General features: G+C 37.7%; 1 protein-coding gene across 50 annotated transcripts in view; it reads left to right on the top strand.

Annotated features, from left to right (window-relative positions):
- Positions 1 to 17,356, top strand: part of ABI3BP (ABI family member 3 binding protein) — a 131,993-nt gene that overhangs the window by 15,101 nt on the left and 99,536 nt on the right. For all 50 annotated transcript variants that reach the window (XM_015297057.4, XM_040704932.2, XM_046898388.1 and 47 more), the window contains exon 2: positions 9,125 to 9,304. In XM_015297057.4, the coding sequence (XP_015152543.2) occupies positions 9,125 to 9,304 (180 nt within the window). The remainder of the gene's footprint in view (positions 1 to 9,124; positions 9,305 to 17,356) is intronic.

The raw sequence follows: 17,356 nt of genomic DNA, 5'->3' as shown, positions 1-17,356 counted from the left end.
AGTGGGATCCCGAATGTGAATCCATATTCTTTGCAGCTTTATACCTCAAAAGCAAGGATAGTTACTGTTCTTAGTCCAATAAAAATTAATTTTAAACTAAAATGTGTAAGGAGCCTTGCAAAGGAGACAGTGAAATGATGGAAATGGAACTTTGAAGAAATGCATGATTGACCCAGAAACAGATTATAGAAATGACATTTATAAATATTTATCCTTCAAATTGCTGACAGTGGTGCCTTTACTTCTGCATTGTTCTCACTGATCCTAAAGTTACAGTGCGCTGCAGTGATTTAACTCAGAGTTGAACTCTAGTGAGTACTGCAAGGTAAGTTGTAAGAAGGGTATAGCTGTGCAATATGAATGCTTTCATGAGACAAAAAGTAGAAGAACTAGGCTTTGAGAGGACAAATTTGCCAGATTTACTTCTGTTTCTCTGAGAAATATCTACATATCTGTTAAAAAGAGCATGTTTTAGATTAATGTTATCATGACTAAATACATGTTCTAACTGAAGGAGGAAGTCTCAGAAATTTGACATGAGAAAGGGCACTGAAAGCGTTGGAGCTGACCCTGGGCCCTCATAGTACATCTCTTCCTATGGAGGTCTGAGGCAGCTAAATGAGTTACTGCCCTCAAGAAACATCATTTATTCTGGAGTAGAAAGTACTACTCTAGGTCCCTGCATCCATCTCTGAATGTCAGTCCACATTCCTTGACAAGTCTGCAGCTTTTAGTCACTTTTGTGATTTAAGTCTGGACACATCTAGGGAGCAGATGTAATAGGTAGGAGTCAAGTGAATGGGGCCAGGCTCTGATCAGGGATGCCCGATGGCAGAACAAGGGGGGCAATGGTCAGAAATTGGAACATAAGGAAATTCCATGCAAGAACTTCTTAACTGTATGGGTGATAGAGCTCTGGAACAGGCTGTCCAGAGAGCTTGCGGATTCTCCTCTGGAGATACTCAAAACCAATCTGGATGCTTTCTTCCTTGTTAAATGCAATTTCTGAAAACAAGTACAAGGGCCAACCGTTTGTGCTGTGGTAGTACTAGCTGAAAAAGTTGTTTCAGCAATAAGAGAAGCTAGAAAAAGCAGAATGGAGTGTGATATTAGAGTAAGATCTTTTTTTATTTGAAGTTATCTTGCTACAGCCTATTCTACTACATTTCCTAGACAAACCTAATTACAATTCTATATTTTCTATTGGCTGATTTAAGTTGGCTTCCTCTTTAACACTTACCTTTTCAGAAAATTCTTAGCTCCTCATTTGCCAGATATCAGGAGGTAGAAGGAATTTGTCTGGAACCTTCTTCAGTGAAATCTTTTTGTTGCTGTTGTTTATTGTTGGTTTTTGCTTTGCTTTCTATTGCATTCTCCCTGTTTTTAATTTATTGCACCTTCACAACAACCTGAATTGATTACTAGTTTTTAGTTACCAATAAAGAAATAAGCCAAAATAACAACGCTTAAAATAACAAGATTTATTTATCCCACTTTTTAAGCACCATGGTTAAAAAAGGAAATACATGTCATTTATGTATTAAACTGTGCCACTGTAAGCAAAAAAGTAGCATTTCAAAAGGAAGTGAGAATTGCTCTGCAATTTATTTCTTGAACTAGCAGCATGTCGCTGAAATGAACAGAGCCAATTGACTGGGGACTGGAGAAACTGACACAGAGTGCTAAGACTTCAACAAGAATTGTAGTGTTGAAACTTTGTCATGACTCATCTCTCAAAATGTCCCAGTAGATCTTTGTGTAATAAATGTAGCTTTATAGGTAAGAATAGCATTGCTTTTGTTCGTCTATTTCCTTATCTGCCTGAGTGGAGAGATCCTACAAGCCGAAGTTGAAAGCATGTAAGCTAGGTTGCTTTTGCAAATAAATTTGCATAAGTGTGTTTTGAAAAGTTAAAGTACTGAGTGTTGACTGCATATTTTTCTGAAGTACTGCTAAGCTAGTGTACAGTGTTGATATAATAACATCATTTCATTGGAGAGCTTAAGTTGCAAATACAAAACCATGTACGATGTTTTTAACTTTTCCACTTCTAATAAGAAATTATTTCTTACTCTTTTTAAAGGTCTATATGGCACCCATTTTCATCATTAATTTGGATTTTGTCTCTGGAAGCAATGGTGTTGAATATAATCTGTGAGGGGAAAGGTGATTTAACATTGTCCACAGCTACTTGGCTAGAGGACGTAAAGAAAACCAAGACAGTTTTTGCACAGCAGTTTGACAGGAGGCAATGGGCACATGCTGGAACATGGGAAATCTCACTTAGACATTAGGATTAATTTATTATTAATTATTATTCTTACTGCAAGAGTGGTAAATGCTGGAGCAGAAATTGCCCAGAAATGTTCTGGAAACTATGTCCATAGACGTCTTGAAGACTCAGCTGGACATAGCCCTGGGCAGCCTGATCTGATTAGGTCTGCATTGAGCAGGGGGTGCTGAAGTCCCTTCCATCTTAAGTCATTATAGCGTTCTGTGGTTGTGGCTTAGGAGTGCTTCTTGTTAATTCTACTGCAAAGAAACAGATCTATTTTTAAACTTCCCTTTTTAAGATATGTTTGATTTTGAGCCAAACAACCAATATTTCTCCATGTTTGGGAGCCAAAGAAAAAACAAAAATATAAAACAGCAAAAATAAAAGCTGCACGCTGTGAGATTATCATTGCAATCTTGGCTGGTGGTACATATGGCACCAGATTTGAAAAATGAAAGCACTGCTGTGTACAGTTTGGAAGTAATAAGTGAGGTGGTTCTCACAAATAGATGGTGCTAATATATTTTCTTATGGCATGCTTCATTTGTCTAGCACTTGGGGAGGCAGTGCTAGGTCTTTCATTCATGCCCTCTAAAATCTTTGAAATAGAGAAAAATAAACAGCTTCAATGTAAGGCAAAAGGAATTCTGATGATGAAGCCAAATTTGCTGTAATATAGTACAGCTGTATTCACCCTTTTGTAGGGCAGAGTTCATGGCTTTTAGCTTTGTGGATAAAAATGAAAAACAAGATTGCATATGTTCACAAGAGGCCACATACACATTCAGTTCACCACTAGAATCACAGGGTAAGTGGAAGTAAAACATCTTGTCCCACTGCTGTTTTTGCTGGTGAAACAGGTGAATAGATAGCTCAAAATGTAAGGTGCCAGATAAATTTATTTCAAAATACAGAATAGTTACTATTTCCATTTGTACTTCATTCTTCAAGCTTGTTGCTGTATTGGCATATCAGGTTTACTTCTGAATGTGTTAGTTGCTTAATGAATTAAGTTATTTAGTTAGTGAATTTTCAGCCAGCTGTTGATGTATCTTCTTAAGCTGGAGAGAGAAATAGAATGCTCTTCAGCTGAAGACAGTTTATTCATTGTGGCCAAGATACAATTTTGGTTTGGGATAGAAACAGAAAAGAGGCAGTTAATTCAAATTCCAGTCACCTCATCACCCAATTTCTCTCACATTTCTTGAAACAGATGAAAATCAAACGAGCTAGTTTTGTGCTAACTGCAAAGCTATTGTTACCAACAGTAGTGTAAGGATGCAGTGCATTCATGGGACAGAGAATTCCAAAGTATTCAGTTCTGTGTTGCTGAAACCAAATTTTTGAGGAGAAAAAAACTGTTAGATAGCTTTACTTGCTTCTATATGTTGGAAAAACTGCTGTCCACAACACTGAATTACTAAACAAATACCCTTTTAATGCAACTAGCCCAGTGATCCAGTTCTGTATTCATCTCCTAACTTCTCACCAGCTTTTAAATAGCAATGGAATTACTAAAATCTGTTTATAATAATTACCTGTTAAAATTTTGCCTTTACAAACTGCTTCGCAACTGAGATTTCTTAGTGGGATGCTATAATATATAAAGGGCTTTGACTGGACATTTGCTTTGAAAGTTGAAATTGAAAATTAGAGCTCTATGTTTTTCCTGTAGCTGTAGCTTAGAACTATCTGCTAAGAGCAGGATGTGGTACCAGCACTTCTGAATTCGCCCCTCTTCCCTGTTACTCCATTATTAATTAAAGATATGAGAAAAAGACAATACTTCATATAGAGAAAAAGACAATACTTCCTATTATTGGCATTAAATCTAAATCCAAATAATGTTCAGCTAAGTATTTCATACATTATCTTTATTAGCTGCTCTTGCATTTTAAAGGCATTAAATAGGCTCCTGTTGCCTGTTCATGACTGCTTTTATTTTTTTTTCCCCACCTACCTCGACTGTTGGAAGGATTCTTCCAACAATTTGCAGCTATTTTCTTCCTTTTGAAGAGTTACCAGTGCTTGGTTTCCTTATGATATAGTAGTTTTCATTAGGCTGTCTCTAAAGTCATTCCTCTTTTAGGTGAAGCATCCTTTCACCTTGAGTTCTCTAACATTGCAGGGTGTTTGAGGTTTGATACAGTTAATGCTGTGCTTTTAGTTCAGTTATGCTGTGTGCTGTTATACTGTTTTTGGCCACCAGCAGGATTTTGTTGAAAGAATATTTGCAGAGCAGCATGGAATTTTTCTCGTTGAGCCACGAGGGAAGGACTGTATTTCAGATGTAGCTGTGGATCTCAGAATCTTCCATTTAGTGATAGCCTGAAGCTGAAAGAATTACTCCACAAATCCAAATACTTAACACCAGACTTTCAATAATGCATGCCAAAAATGGACACAACAGAATATATTAGAAAAATTCAACCTTGCTTTGCTCTGTGCCTGAAAGTGTTCTTTTCTGTTTGCAAGATGTTTTTAAAATCTCTTTGTGCTGGAATTTGAGGGAATCTGGTTTATCATTCTACTCTTTCACCAGGGAAACGAGGGGAGGGGAAGGGAGGAAGGTATTCTAAATCCAGTATGTACCAAGGATATTTTCTCAGAATCAAATTCATTCATATCACAGCATGATAACAGTTAAATTCTTGTGATGTCTCTTGTCCTCACCATCATGCTTAATGATTGTTTACCTGAATGGTGGCCAAAATGGTGGTGATGTTACTCCAAACAAGAATATTTCTGTTACTTGCTTAAAGTACCTTGAGATCAACACAAATGAAACCTGTTCTGCTAATGTGCTCCCAAGAGTAGTCCTCATTCATCTAGCTGGTTGCCATAGTCAATTAGCCTGTATTGCTCCGTGCTTTCTGCTGGATACATAGGCCTCTCTGTGCAGATCTCTCAGCTATTTGTGGATGACAAGTGACTAAATGGACATTCCTCACAAAAGGTTTCTTTGTGGTCTGCTGTGTTTGTATTCTTAGAGCATGATTCTAAGTGGACTGCACACTGGTGGGCAGAAAAGTGAAGAGTTGGAACAGTGTAAGGGCTTCTGGAAAGATACTAGAGGACTAAGCTGTCAGCAGACATGAGGGCTGGTCTGCTTCTTGGCGGGTTCCCTGGTCCAACCCAATGACTAAGTAGCTCACTGACTTTCTTTGAGTCATTTAATATGAGTTAACTAATATTCAGGTAGCAATAAAGATTAGGATTTTCAAGATCCCTTCCAACTTGGGCTGTTAAATAATTATGTAAAATAGGATTCAAGATCAGTAAGATGGAATACAAGAAATTACTTCAGACTAACAATGGGACTTACTGATTTTCCCCCTTGTTTACTTTAAGCTGTAAAGTAACTTTATACTATGCATCAATAAGGAGAAAGAGGAAGAAAAGAAAAAAACACCATGTAGAAGTTGTTTGTATAGTAACGTACAAATTATCATGGATTTCCTCTGAAATGTTCAGTTTGTAGTTCTGTACTGTTTTGATATCTAACAGCAAAACAGCACTGGCTGTGGTTGCACCACTTCCATCTGTGCGTATCCAGGAACTGGTCAGCCTCTGGTAGCTACTAGAGTTTGTTGAAGAGAATTCAGTATAGTCATCTAAGTGCGGTACTTGTGTTACTGATTTAGCGTAGCTATTTTCCTTCACACAGACACAGCTAAAGAATAGTTAAAAAGGCCATTTATTTGTCTTGCCCTGTGCTGCCCTTTGGGTCTGAGAGCAAGGGAGGAAAATGGGAGATAAGTGACCTTGTAGATATCGCTCTCAGCAAGGGGAATAAAGTAGTGATCAGAAGCTTACAGAAGGAGCAGAAGATAGTTAACCATTAGGGCATATATTAAGGATAATATGGAGTTGAGATCATAACTAAATCACCATCACCAAGGAGATGGAAAGAAAGATTTTCCCTAAATACTGTCAACTCTGACTCTGTTGACAGAATCTACCTAGACTTCAGCAAAGCCTTTGACACTGTCTCCCACAGAATTCTCTTGGAGAAGCTGGCAGCCCGTGGCTTGGACAGGTACACTCTTTGCTGGGTAGAGAACTGTCTGGATGTCTGGACCCAGAGAGTGGTGGTGTTATATCCAGCTGGCAACCAGTCATGAGTGGTGTTCCCCAGCAGTCAGTACTGGGGCCTGTCCTGTTCAGTATCTTTATTGATGACCTGGATTAGGGGATTGAGTGCACCCTCAGTAAGTTTGCAGATGACACCAGGTTGGAAGTGTTGATATGCCTGGGGATAGGAAGGCCCTTCAGAGGGATCTGGACAGACTGTATAACTGGGATGAGGCCAGTGGGATGAAGTTCAACAAGATCAAGTGCTGGGTCCTGTAGTTTGGCCACAAAACCCCAGGCAATGCTACAGGCTTGGGGCAGAGTGGCTGGAAGACTATGTAGAATAAATGGATCTGGAGATGTAGGTACACCCTCAGCTGAACACGAGCCAGCAAGTATGGCTAACGTGGCTAACAAGACCAATGGCATCTGGGCTTGTATTAGAAGTGGTGCAACCAGCTAGGAGCAAGGAAGGGATAATTCCTCCGTACTCAGCTCCTCACTACAAAAAAAAAAAGGCATTGAGGTCCTGGAGCATGTCCAGAGAAGGGCAACTAAGCTGGTGAGGAGTCTGAAGCACAGGCCTTATGAGCAGCTGAGGGAGCTGGGATTGTTTAGCGTGGAAGAGAGGAGGCTCAGGGGAGACCTTATAGCTCTCTGTGACTACCTAAAGGGAGGTTGTAGTGAGCTGAGGGTCGGCCTCTTCTCTCGTATAACTACCGATAGGACTAGAAGGAATGGCCTCAAGTTGCACCATGGGAAATTCAGGTCGGATGTTAGGAAATACTACTTCTCTGAAAGAGTGGTCAGGTGCTGGAATGGGCTGCCCAGGGACGTGGTGGAGTCACCAACCCTGGAACATTTAAGGAACATTTATAGATTGTGTTGAGAGACATGGTTTAATGAGAACTATTGGTGGTAGGTGGACAGTTGGACTGGATGATGTTGTAGGTTTTTTCAACCTTGGTGATTCTATGATCACCAAATGAAGCTACTGGAGACATGCAACTGTGGATACCAACAAGGTTCCAAACGGGAGAAACCAAGAAGGAACACCAACAGACTTCCAAGTCATCGAATATACATCATAAAGATACTTAGGAAAGCATGCTACATGGCATCAAAGTTTAGGATTATTGCCTCTGATTGATAGCAAATGACATTTATTAAAATTAAGTATTCACCTATATTCCATTTTATAGTATCTTACTGCAGAGAGGTAAGCATATATGAAAGGATAGTCTTTGTTAAACATTTGCCTCTAAGAAGGAAGAGGAAGGCTTATAATATTTGTTTAAAATATGAAATAGAGTTCTGTATTAAAAATTTTAATCAGTCATAAAAAGAAGGATTTTTTAAAAAAATTAATTGATGATCTATTTTCATTTTAAATATAGTTTTGTAAAATATCCTCAGTTGGAAGAGACCCTCAAGGACCACCAAGTCCAACTCCTGGCTCCACACAGGACCTTATATCTGAGAGCATGCTGATAATATTTTTAATAATAAAATTGCTGATAAAATTCTTATATAATTTCAAGGTAATGATAAAAGATGAGGAAGGAACCACCACCCTTTTCCCCCAGGATAGTGCCTTACCACTGATAATGGCAGAGAGCTGAGGTGTCTCAAACTACTGTCATTTCCTGGGATATGGAAAAGTAGCCTTTGAAGGATTAGGATGGCTTCCTGACTTGATCACTCTTCAGATAAATGGTTTAATTGGAAGCAGATGTTTTTTGTCAATTTTGCTTGTATCCTTTGTATAAAGGAAAGGGGCATGAAGAGTTTGGTCTAGGTCTTTGCAGCCAGCTTTCAGACAACTGCAGGTACTCATCCCTTCTACTAAATCATTTTCAGAAAATGGGGACTGTGGCCTCTCAGTAACTCCAGTCATTGTATTTTCTCCAGAGGAAGGGTAGTGGAGTGATTGCTGAGAACCAGTATGTACTTGTCTGAAGAATTTTTGAATATCAGTCTGCACTTAGCTCTGGAAAGAAGAGAGAAAGGAGGAAGGATATGTCAGGAGAGAGAAAGAAGTTATTGCTCTACCCTGTTGTGTAATGACAAGCCATACATCTCTCATTGTTTTTCTTTAGGTTTTAGCTCCTGAAGTGAAATGACTTTATGAAAATTTCATAAATGTTCAAGACATTCAGTGCTTTAAAATGTTTCTTGGAAATTCTGAGTAATGTATATGTGTTAGTCTAGGTGATCTAGTTTAATTTCAATTAGAAAATTACATTTCCTTCTGAACACAACTGAAAATAAATAACTGCTGTAGCATTTTTATTCAGACATAGTTACCACTCGTCCTCTAGTTTTGCAATACGTCTTAGTGTTATAGCGTCCTTACAATTTTATTATTATTATTTTGCTAATAAAGGAGAATGATCTCCTGACTTGTCATTTTGTTATCTCTGGATCCAAAAGTACTGCTATAACTCCTATATTTAAAGAAAAAGATGTTTACATTTTTTCTGATTACTTCATGTACTCTTCTACTACCACAATTGTAGAAGAAGCTGCTAATAATATTACTAAACTAATGAGGGGAAAAAGTAGACATGTTGGAAACAACAATTTTACATAACATATTGCTTTCTGAAATACACTGAGTTGCTATGAGACTCTACCTTCAAACAGTTGTTTGGTTTCTTGCATCTAACAAACTGAATAGTCTTATGTTGCTATAATGTCATATGCTGTTACTAAATACATAATTACAAGATAACACATTTTGTTCTTCTCTTCTTTTTTTTCCCTTTTCTGTAGTGAAAAGACAGAGTCTGAAAATTCAGATCAATGCAACAGATGACACTGTTTGCATGAGGTATCTTCGACCAAGCCAAAACACCAAACTTGAAGGTTTTGTCCTGGGTTATGGAAGCAGCTTCTTCTCTAATCAGTACATTCCTTTACCTTCGGAAGGAAACACCTACATAAATGAACTTGGTAAAGTATTATTCTTTTCCATGCTACTGTTCTCATGGTGTGGAAATTGACCAATGAAATTATGAATCTTTGGATTTCTTAATTTGTGTTTTTATTGGGGTACTGCTTTGGCTTTTTTCATGTGTTTAAGGTTAGCTTGGGAAGAATTTCACATAAGTGTTCTTTTAAGGAGAAAAAATAAGTTCTTGTTGTTTGGAAGAGCTTGTTATTTATATTTGAGGATTTTCACTTGTGGGAATTTTTAATCCTGAAAGAATGTACTGTATTGACTGCATTAGAGATGATATAAGACAATTTGCCTAAATCTGCAGTTATGTATGTGGGAGATGTTTATGTTTTTATCATAGCAAAGAAGCAGCAATAAAATGATTTTAAGTATTGTCTGGTTGATTCACTTTACTGGAAATGCTTATACCAAAATGATACATTTTCTTGTAGGGGCATGTTCTAGTTGTACATGTTGCAAAATAACCTGTATATTCTGTGTCAGAAGTTACAAATAGAATGCCATGAGTTGTTGTATGGAAGAGATTAAAACGCATTGGAAATCTTGTATCTTGTTGATTAGGATAGGAAAGAAAGTAAGTTAGGCTGTCGTTTTAACTCTGGATTGTCAGTATCGATAGAATAGCAAAACAGGAAAATTGGATCAGTTATAATTGATTTATTAGAATTTTACACTATAAAAAAAATCTGTCCAATGTCTGAGAATTTTCCTATTGCTTTCTTTAATCTTCCCTAGCCTGGAATGAATCCAGGGTCTTGTATTACCCTCATCATTGCAATGTCAGTGACCTTCATGTAAAAGAGAGTAGAGAAAGCATGCATAAGCGTAGAAGTAACAGTTGCCTTGTTTTTAATGTGGTAAGTCAAGGCAATTCTAGATGTATGCTTCAGGCACAACTATAAAATATGAAAGGATAAATAAGATGTCAAACATAGAATAATTACTAAGAACCTTCATTAGATTTCTCTGGCAAAGGTTGGCTTCTTCCTTTTCATGAGTTGATATTTCTGTGATCTCTCTGTACTTTTATCACAATACAGTGTTTGAGTTCATAAACATCACTTAAGCTGTATGAATCGAATGTATCCCATGTGCAACTTTCAAATCAGCTCAGTAAAAATGATGTACTGGATTCTCTGTAGAGGTAGGCATGAATAATACCTGCATAGCTGTATTGACGGAATAGTGAGAGTTAGTATTTTTCACATACTTTCAGATCCATGGGAAGAGGAAAAAGCCCTGAATGTTGTCACAAGTAGATAATTTGCACTTACCTCCATTTAATAGCAGCATTACTACCTAATGATCTGTGAAACCGTATGAAAATATAAAGTTGAATGTCATCTGAAACAGATTGGCTCTTGGTAACTTTCATACTAATATCCAGTGACAGGAACTGTAGACACCTTTAATTTGGTTCTGCAGTCCAATGGAGTGGCTACCTGCATGCATGTTCATTAAAGCTTACAGTTAAGCAATCAAAATATTGAAGTAATGAACACTAAAGATGAGAAACGCCATTATATGTACCGCCTCTATTGAAAGTAAAACATTTTCTTTAGTGTATCCAGACAGAGAAAGACAGAAGTAATGAGTAATACGCTCTTAATTATTTTTAAGGAGATTAACATGAAAAATGTAATTCACTCATGCTAATAAAAGTTGTAAGTAAGTTTTCCAGTTACAGTAAACCTGATTGTAAGTTCTAAATGTCTAATAGCTAAAGGTGCAATCTGCAATGTTAGTACTGCTATAAGGACTGGCATTTCCAACTTGAAGAAAATGTCATCTTGGAAAGGAATAAAAGATGCTAACAGTAGTAGGTAAATATTTTAAGCTGCAAACATTTGTTTAAAGCAATTAACAGTACATTTGTTAAAAATATTGCTTTTATTTACAAGTTTTAGTGTTACATTACACGCTTAGTATATTTGTTCATGGGAATTTGGATGCAGAGAACATAATATATTTCCCATTGCGTTAATCTTAAATACAACATTGAACAGCAGCATTGGCTATGCTACTGTATGAATATAGGACTTGAGCTAAAAGAAGAAACATTTGTTGTGCTTTTGGCTCTGTTTTAGAGTGACATGCAACAGAGTTAGAGAAGACATTGGTGACTGCTAGCACCTCCCATAATTTCAGGGACCAGGTGCTGAATTTACTACAGGATGGTTCTTAGTTTTAGGAACTGCGGATAGGTTTAATTCTGTTAGAGAATTAGATCAGAGATCAGATGCTGCTTTATATAGATGTTGGGAAAACAGGATATTGTCAAGGGGCAATATTAATATTCTCAAGATATTTTCTAAAGGTACAAGATCTCCTAGGCCATATTGTTGAAAAATCTTTGGTGACTTCTTGTGCTTCCAGCATGTCTCAAGTCATGAAATTAGCCTGGTATTTTATCTTCATATTAAAACAAGGATTTTTGTTACTGTTGTTTGCTTTGTTTGGTTGTTGGTGTTTGTCTCTTTTTTAAATTTCATCCCACAGATATTTTCTATTCTATGTTTTAGATATTCTAGTCGTTCAGGTGGCACTGTGCGCTTTGCAAAGGGTATGTTCTAAACATTTTTCTCTACAGCAAAATGAGTTAGGCTTATAGAAAGGTACTCGCATTCAGTCCAACAACTCTCTCGGTCCTCTCATGCTTCAACTTATCCCACTTTTACAGAAAACAGATGGAATTTACAGGCTGCACCGAAAAGTGGTTGGTTACAGCTCTTTCTGAACAGTATGGAAAGAGTGAATTCCAAATGTGAAAAGATAATGTAGCCTGTTTAGACTAAGACTAGCACAATCTAAGGTTTGTTTCTCATTTGCCAGTTTTAGTAGTTCATGGAAAGAGAAGACCTTTCCCAATAGCTTTAGAGACTGAAGCTGACCACAACTTTAAATTGGTTTAGTTGCTGAAATATGAAGATTAGAATTGGATATTCAAGGGCATTCGGTGATAACCAGAAGGTATGTTTCCCCAGCAGGATAGGGAACATTACTTTAGAATACCATTTTGTGAGAACATAACTAGATCTGGGAGAATGGATTTCTTCTACCTATAGAGAAGTGAATCTTGACTTGATAGTATTAAAATTGTCAAATATTGGTGGTAGGTGGATGTTGGACCAGATAATCCTGGAGATCTTTTCCAACCTTGGTGATTCTGTTAATGTTAAACATGAAGTCAGTAAGATTTAATAATTTATGAAATCACATATGTATGTTTATATATTTTGAAAGAAATAAATGAGAATGATCTTTCTTAGGATTTACTTCCAGGAGAATTGCATAGCTTTGTAGAAAGTGTGACATCTACTTACAGTTCATCCACTAAAACATTCAGCTCCTCACTGGAGTGGTTCTTCTCTTAAAATAGTTTTTTTTTCCTTCTTTGCTTTTACATAGAATCATAGAATCACTAAGGTTGCAAAAGACCTCCAAGATCATCTAGTCCAACCGTCCACCTACCACCAATGTTGTCCACTAGCCATATTCTTTAGCACCGCATCTATATGCTTTCTGGAACACCTTGAAGGATGGTAGCTCAATCACTTCCCTGAGCAATCCATTCCAACAACTGACCACTCTTTCAGAGAAGTTTTTCCTAATATCTAACCTGAATCTCCCCTGGTGCAACTTGAGGCCACTACCTCCAGTTCTTTCACTAGTTAACTGGGAGAAGAAGCTGATTCCCACCTTGTCACAACCTCTTTTCAAGGAGTTGCAAAGGACAATAAGATTTCCCCTGAGCTTCTTCTTCAGGCTGAATAATCCCAGTACCCTCAGCCACTCCCCATAAAATCTGTGCTCCAGACCACTCACCAGCTTCGTTGCCCTTCTCTGAACAGCCTCCATGGTCTCAGTGTCTTTCTTGTAGTGAGGGATCCAAAACTGAGCACAGTATTCAAGAGGGCCGATCGCATCCTTGCTCCTGCTGGCTGTACTATTTCTGATATATGCCAGGATGCCATCGGTCTTGTTGGCCACATGGACACACTGCTGACTCATGTTTAGCCAAGCGTCAACTAACATCATCCCCAAGTCCATTTCCTATGCACAATCTTCCAGCCACTCTGCCCCAAGACTGTAGCATTGCCTGGGTTGTTGTGGCCAAAATGCAGGACCTGGCACTTGGAATCATTGAACTCCATCCCATTAAACTACACTGCAACTAAACTAATAACTGAGCTAGTAATTGTGTAACATTATCCATGAATCAGGAACTGCCTGCAGATAGCATGTAAAAAAGAAGAGTTCTGTTGGATTTCCTGAACTTTTAATGAGCTCATGCTGGCAATAAACTCTTGAGTGGCTTTATACGTTGCTAGACAACTCAATTTGAATTAACATGAAGTGTAAATGACAATGATGAGGTAGCATTAAAGTTTGGTATGGAGAAGTATCTGGGTGCAAGATGTGTTTTCTTTAGTTCTGATGATACTTCACAAGCTTACGTGATAATAAGCAACATTATTGTTGGTCAAGGAAGCTAAATGGATGGTGTCAAAAGAATATCAGAATTTAAATTCAGATAGACTAATAAGCAAGGTGAAAAGACTCATCCAAATGTTCTGAGCTTTATTTAGACTTTCACCTACATCTCTTCAGTCTTCACAGCTCACAAAGAATATTTCCTTGAGATTTTTGCATTAGTTTATCTAACTTGGTTAGGAAGATAATAAAGTCAGTCTCCCTGAATGCATCGTTACTGTTGGAGGAACCCAAAAAATTGGGTGAAGACAAGGAAATTTTCTAAGAATAGACAGCAATTAGCTAAAAAACTGATCAAAATGCATTCAAAGAAACAGATGTGAGTTGGACCATACTTTTTTTCACTTTTCCTTTACTTGAAGCAGACTGTGTAGTGATGAGGAGAATGTGCTGGCAATTCTGCTTTGTAGCAAATGTAATAATTTGTGCAAGAAATTTGCATACAAAAAGGGAAGAATTCTCTTTGAACACATTTTAAAAGGTGTAATTCAGGGATGTGTGCTAGATCAGTACTTAGCTAAAATTAAGTAAGCATTAATTCAGGAGCGTGTCACATCTAGTAATATTAAAAAACAACAACAACAACAACAAAAATCCAAACAACAGATTCTTATTGCTAGTGTCACCTGCATCCAGTGGAGGTAAGCAGCTGCACCCTGAGCTGGACAAACGTACTACTGATTCACTTGCACAAGCTTCTTTATCCCCCTTCTTTTTCTTTTTCTATGCTTGTTGCACCACAGTATGCTGTGATCCTTTGATTTGTCTGCCATTCTCCTTTCCCCTTAATGTCCCATAGTCAATTTTTTGTAAGCCTTAATATCATGTTATTGAATTGCGTCCTGAAGTTAAAAAAGATATATATATATATATATACATATATATGTATTTATTTATTTCCATGGTCTTCTGGTATGTGGATTCTAAAGCTACGTTGTAACACTTCATATTAAATTTAATTTGTGTTTGTTAGTGAATTTATTCTTACATTGTTTTGCTTTCAACTGCATTTCTATATTGTCTGAACCATGAACTGAATGAAAAGTGTATGTTTGAAATCATGCATGCTTGGACGTAAGCCAAATTGGGTAGCATTTTGCAATGCATGTTAGCTGCCTGTCATCACCGGTCAGAAAGCGTCACTCACAGCATATAGAATTGTTATCTTATGTTAGTTTGTGTTAGTGACATGCGTTTTCATTATATTCCTCAAGGCTGGTTGTCTCTCCAGGCTGTTCAGGTGGGTAATAAAGTTTATTTAATAGTTTTTTATCATGAATATCACAGAATCCTAATCAAACAGTGACTTTTTTCTTTCATGATGTTGCCAAAGTACTGGTTTAATTCTACCAATTTAACAGTCTTTGAAATGTTTCTTTTATAGTAAATTGTAGACAGTGGTAGATGTAGTGTGCATGTGTCTTTCAGGCTGTCTGAATGAAAAAATTGCTGAGTGACAGGAGTTGTTCAGAGAAGTATTTCATTTACCTGGCAATGGTTCGTTGAGCTGTAATAGCTGTGGTGCTTAAAAGAAATTAGATGGATTTAAGAATATGTATTGAATGTATATGCAGGTGTGTTCTGTATATATTGAATGCAGTAGATAGAATTCCTAGTGTTTAACAAATCCTGGTGCTTCTAGTCTGTGAGTAGGATTCCCTCCTGCTTCAGAGGTTATTTTTTTGTATGTGACTGTCTGAGTGGAGCGTTTTGCTTCAAACTGGCACTGCTTTATTCAGCTGTGAGTATTTAAACTTGAAAGAGCAATACTGATGACATACTGGAGCCACCCACATGAATTATCAAAACCAAAAAAATAAAATAAAAATAAAAAAAAATGGAGAATTATAACACAAAGAATTAAACATGGATTTGTTGACTAGCAATGATCTGGCACATCTGGTCATTTTCCTACTGAAGAATTAAGCCTGTCACTATTTGGACTCTGATTTGCAGCTTCAAGGGGTTTGTACAGAAGCAGTTGCACACCAGCTGAAACAATCTGTTAACCATGGTGTTTGTCACTCCAACCTTAATAATGGGCACTAAACAGGTTCAAACAAACAGATCTCTAATGTTCATCTTCTAGTATCAGCTCATCAAGAAGGCGTTAAGCTGCAAGGAACCTGGAAGATTTTGGTATTGAATTTATAAACATATTTCAAACTGAATTTGTTGAAGTTCATGTAGTTCTGTAAAGATTAACCTCTTAAAATATTTTGAATTCTTACAAGATCACATGTATTTACGGTGTACTGGATATATAATTTTACAAATTTTGAAGAGTGACTTTGTAATTTGTGAGGTTTCAAAATTATGGTCAGAACTAATGATATTGTATGTAGGATACTCTTAAAGTAATGCCTCCTATTTATTTTCTTGGAAACTACAACAGCTACAAAGAGCATAATAACACTATTTGATAGAGGGAATTCTCAGCTACAAAACACTATTTTTCAGCATGATCACTACCATTAGCTTTTTTTGCCAGTGATGAACAAGAGCCAGCTTGATGTGCTCATAAATATCTGCACCAATGGAGGTGAACCTACTCTTTCACAGCTGCTATGACAGTGTTGTTGTTTTAAATATGTTGCCCACACCACCCATCTTTCATTGGTCTGAACAGATGGAATTCAGAAGGCACCAAATCCGGACAATACTGTGGTTGTGGTAGGACAATCTGGTCAAGATTGGTAGTGTGTACCATGGTCTTCAAAATGGTCTGGCACCTGGCATTATGTTGCAAGCAAAAGCTTGTTTTATTCTCTGGTCTGACTATGGAAATTTGAGCCTTTTCAGGAAATCTGGAAAGATCGTCCTTTTCCAATCCCCAGAGACAGTGCGCATCACGACACCCACTGAGAGCTGCATCTGGAATGTTTTCTTCAATAGAGAATTCACATCTTGTCACTCTGTGGACTGTTGTTTCAACTCCAGCCTGTAGTGTTGACACCACATCTTGTCACTTCTAATGTTGTGATCCAGGAACCTGTCATCTTCAGCCTTGTTTTCGTTCAAGAGGTCCTGACAAACTTGCATACAGTATTCTTTCAGTACCTTGTGTGAGAATTCCTGGGACACGCATGATGAAAGCTTTGCAAGATAACAAGGTTGCCACGATCATTTCCAATGCGTTAAAGCCAATATTCAGCTCTGTATACAGTTTCCTGGTCGTAACCCATAAATTCACATGGATGAGCTGACCAAGCTCATGGATATGGCAGCTGTACATGGCCATCTGGAGCACGGCTTGTCTTCACATCACTGTCACCATTGCTGAAACACACCATCCGCTGCCTCACTGTGCTCACATCCAGGGTTTGCGCTCTATCAATATTCAGTGTTGTGAATGTCAATGAGTGCCATTTTTTCTGCATAGAGGAATTCGATGACACACCTCTGCTTCATTTTCACTTCCACATCAGAGGCCATTTTGACGTCTTGCCCCTCGTCTGCCATCTGTCATGTGGCAACAAAATGTAGGGGAGGTGGGAAGATTCACCCTCCACAGCCATTCTGCCAGCATCCACTTCTGATGTTGTGGTCCG

The sequence above is a fragment of the Gallus gallus genome, chromosome 1, assembly GCF_016699485.2.
Source record: "Gallus gallus isolate bGalGal1 chromosome 1, bGalGal1.mat.broiler.GRCg7b, whole genome shotgun sequence".
Lineage (NCBI taxonomy): Eukaryota > Metazoa > Chordata > Aves > Galliformes > Phasianidae > Gallus > Gallus gallus.
The sequence above is the reverse complement of the archived record's forward strand: the minus strand, read 5'-3'. Positions and strand labels throughout refer to the sequence as shown.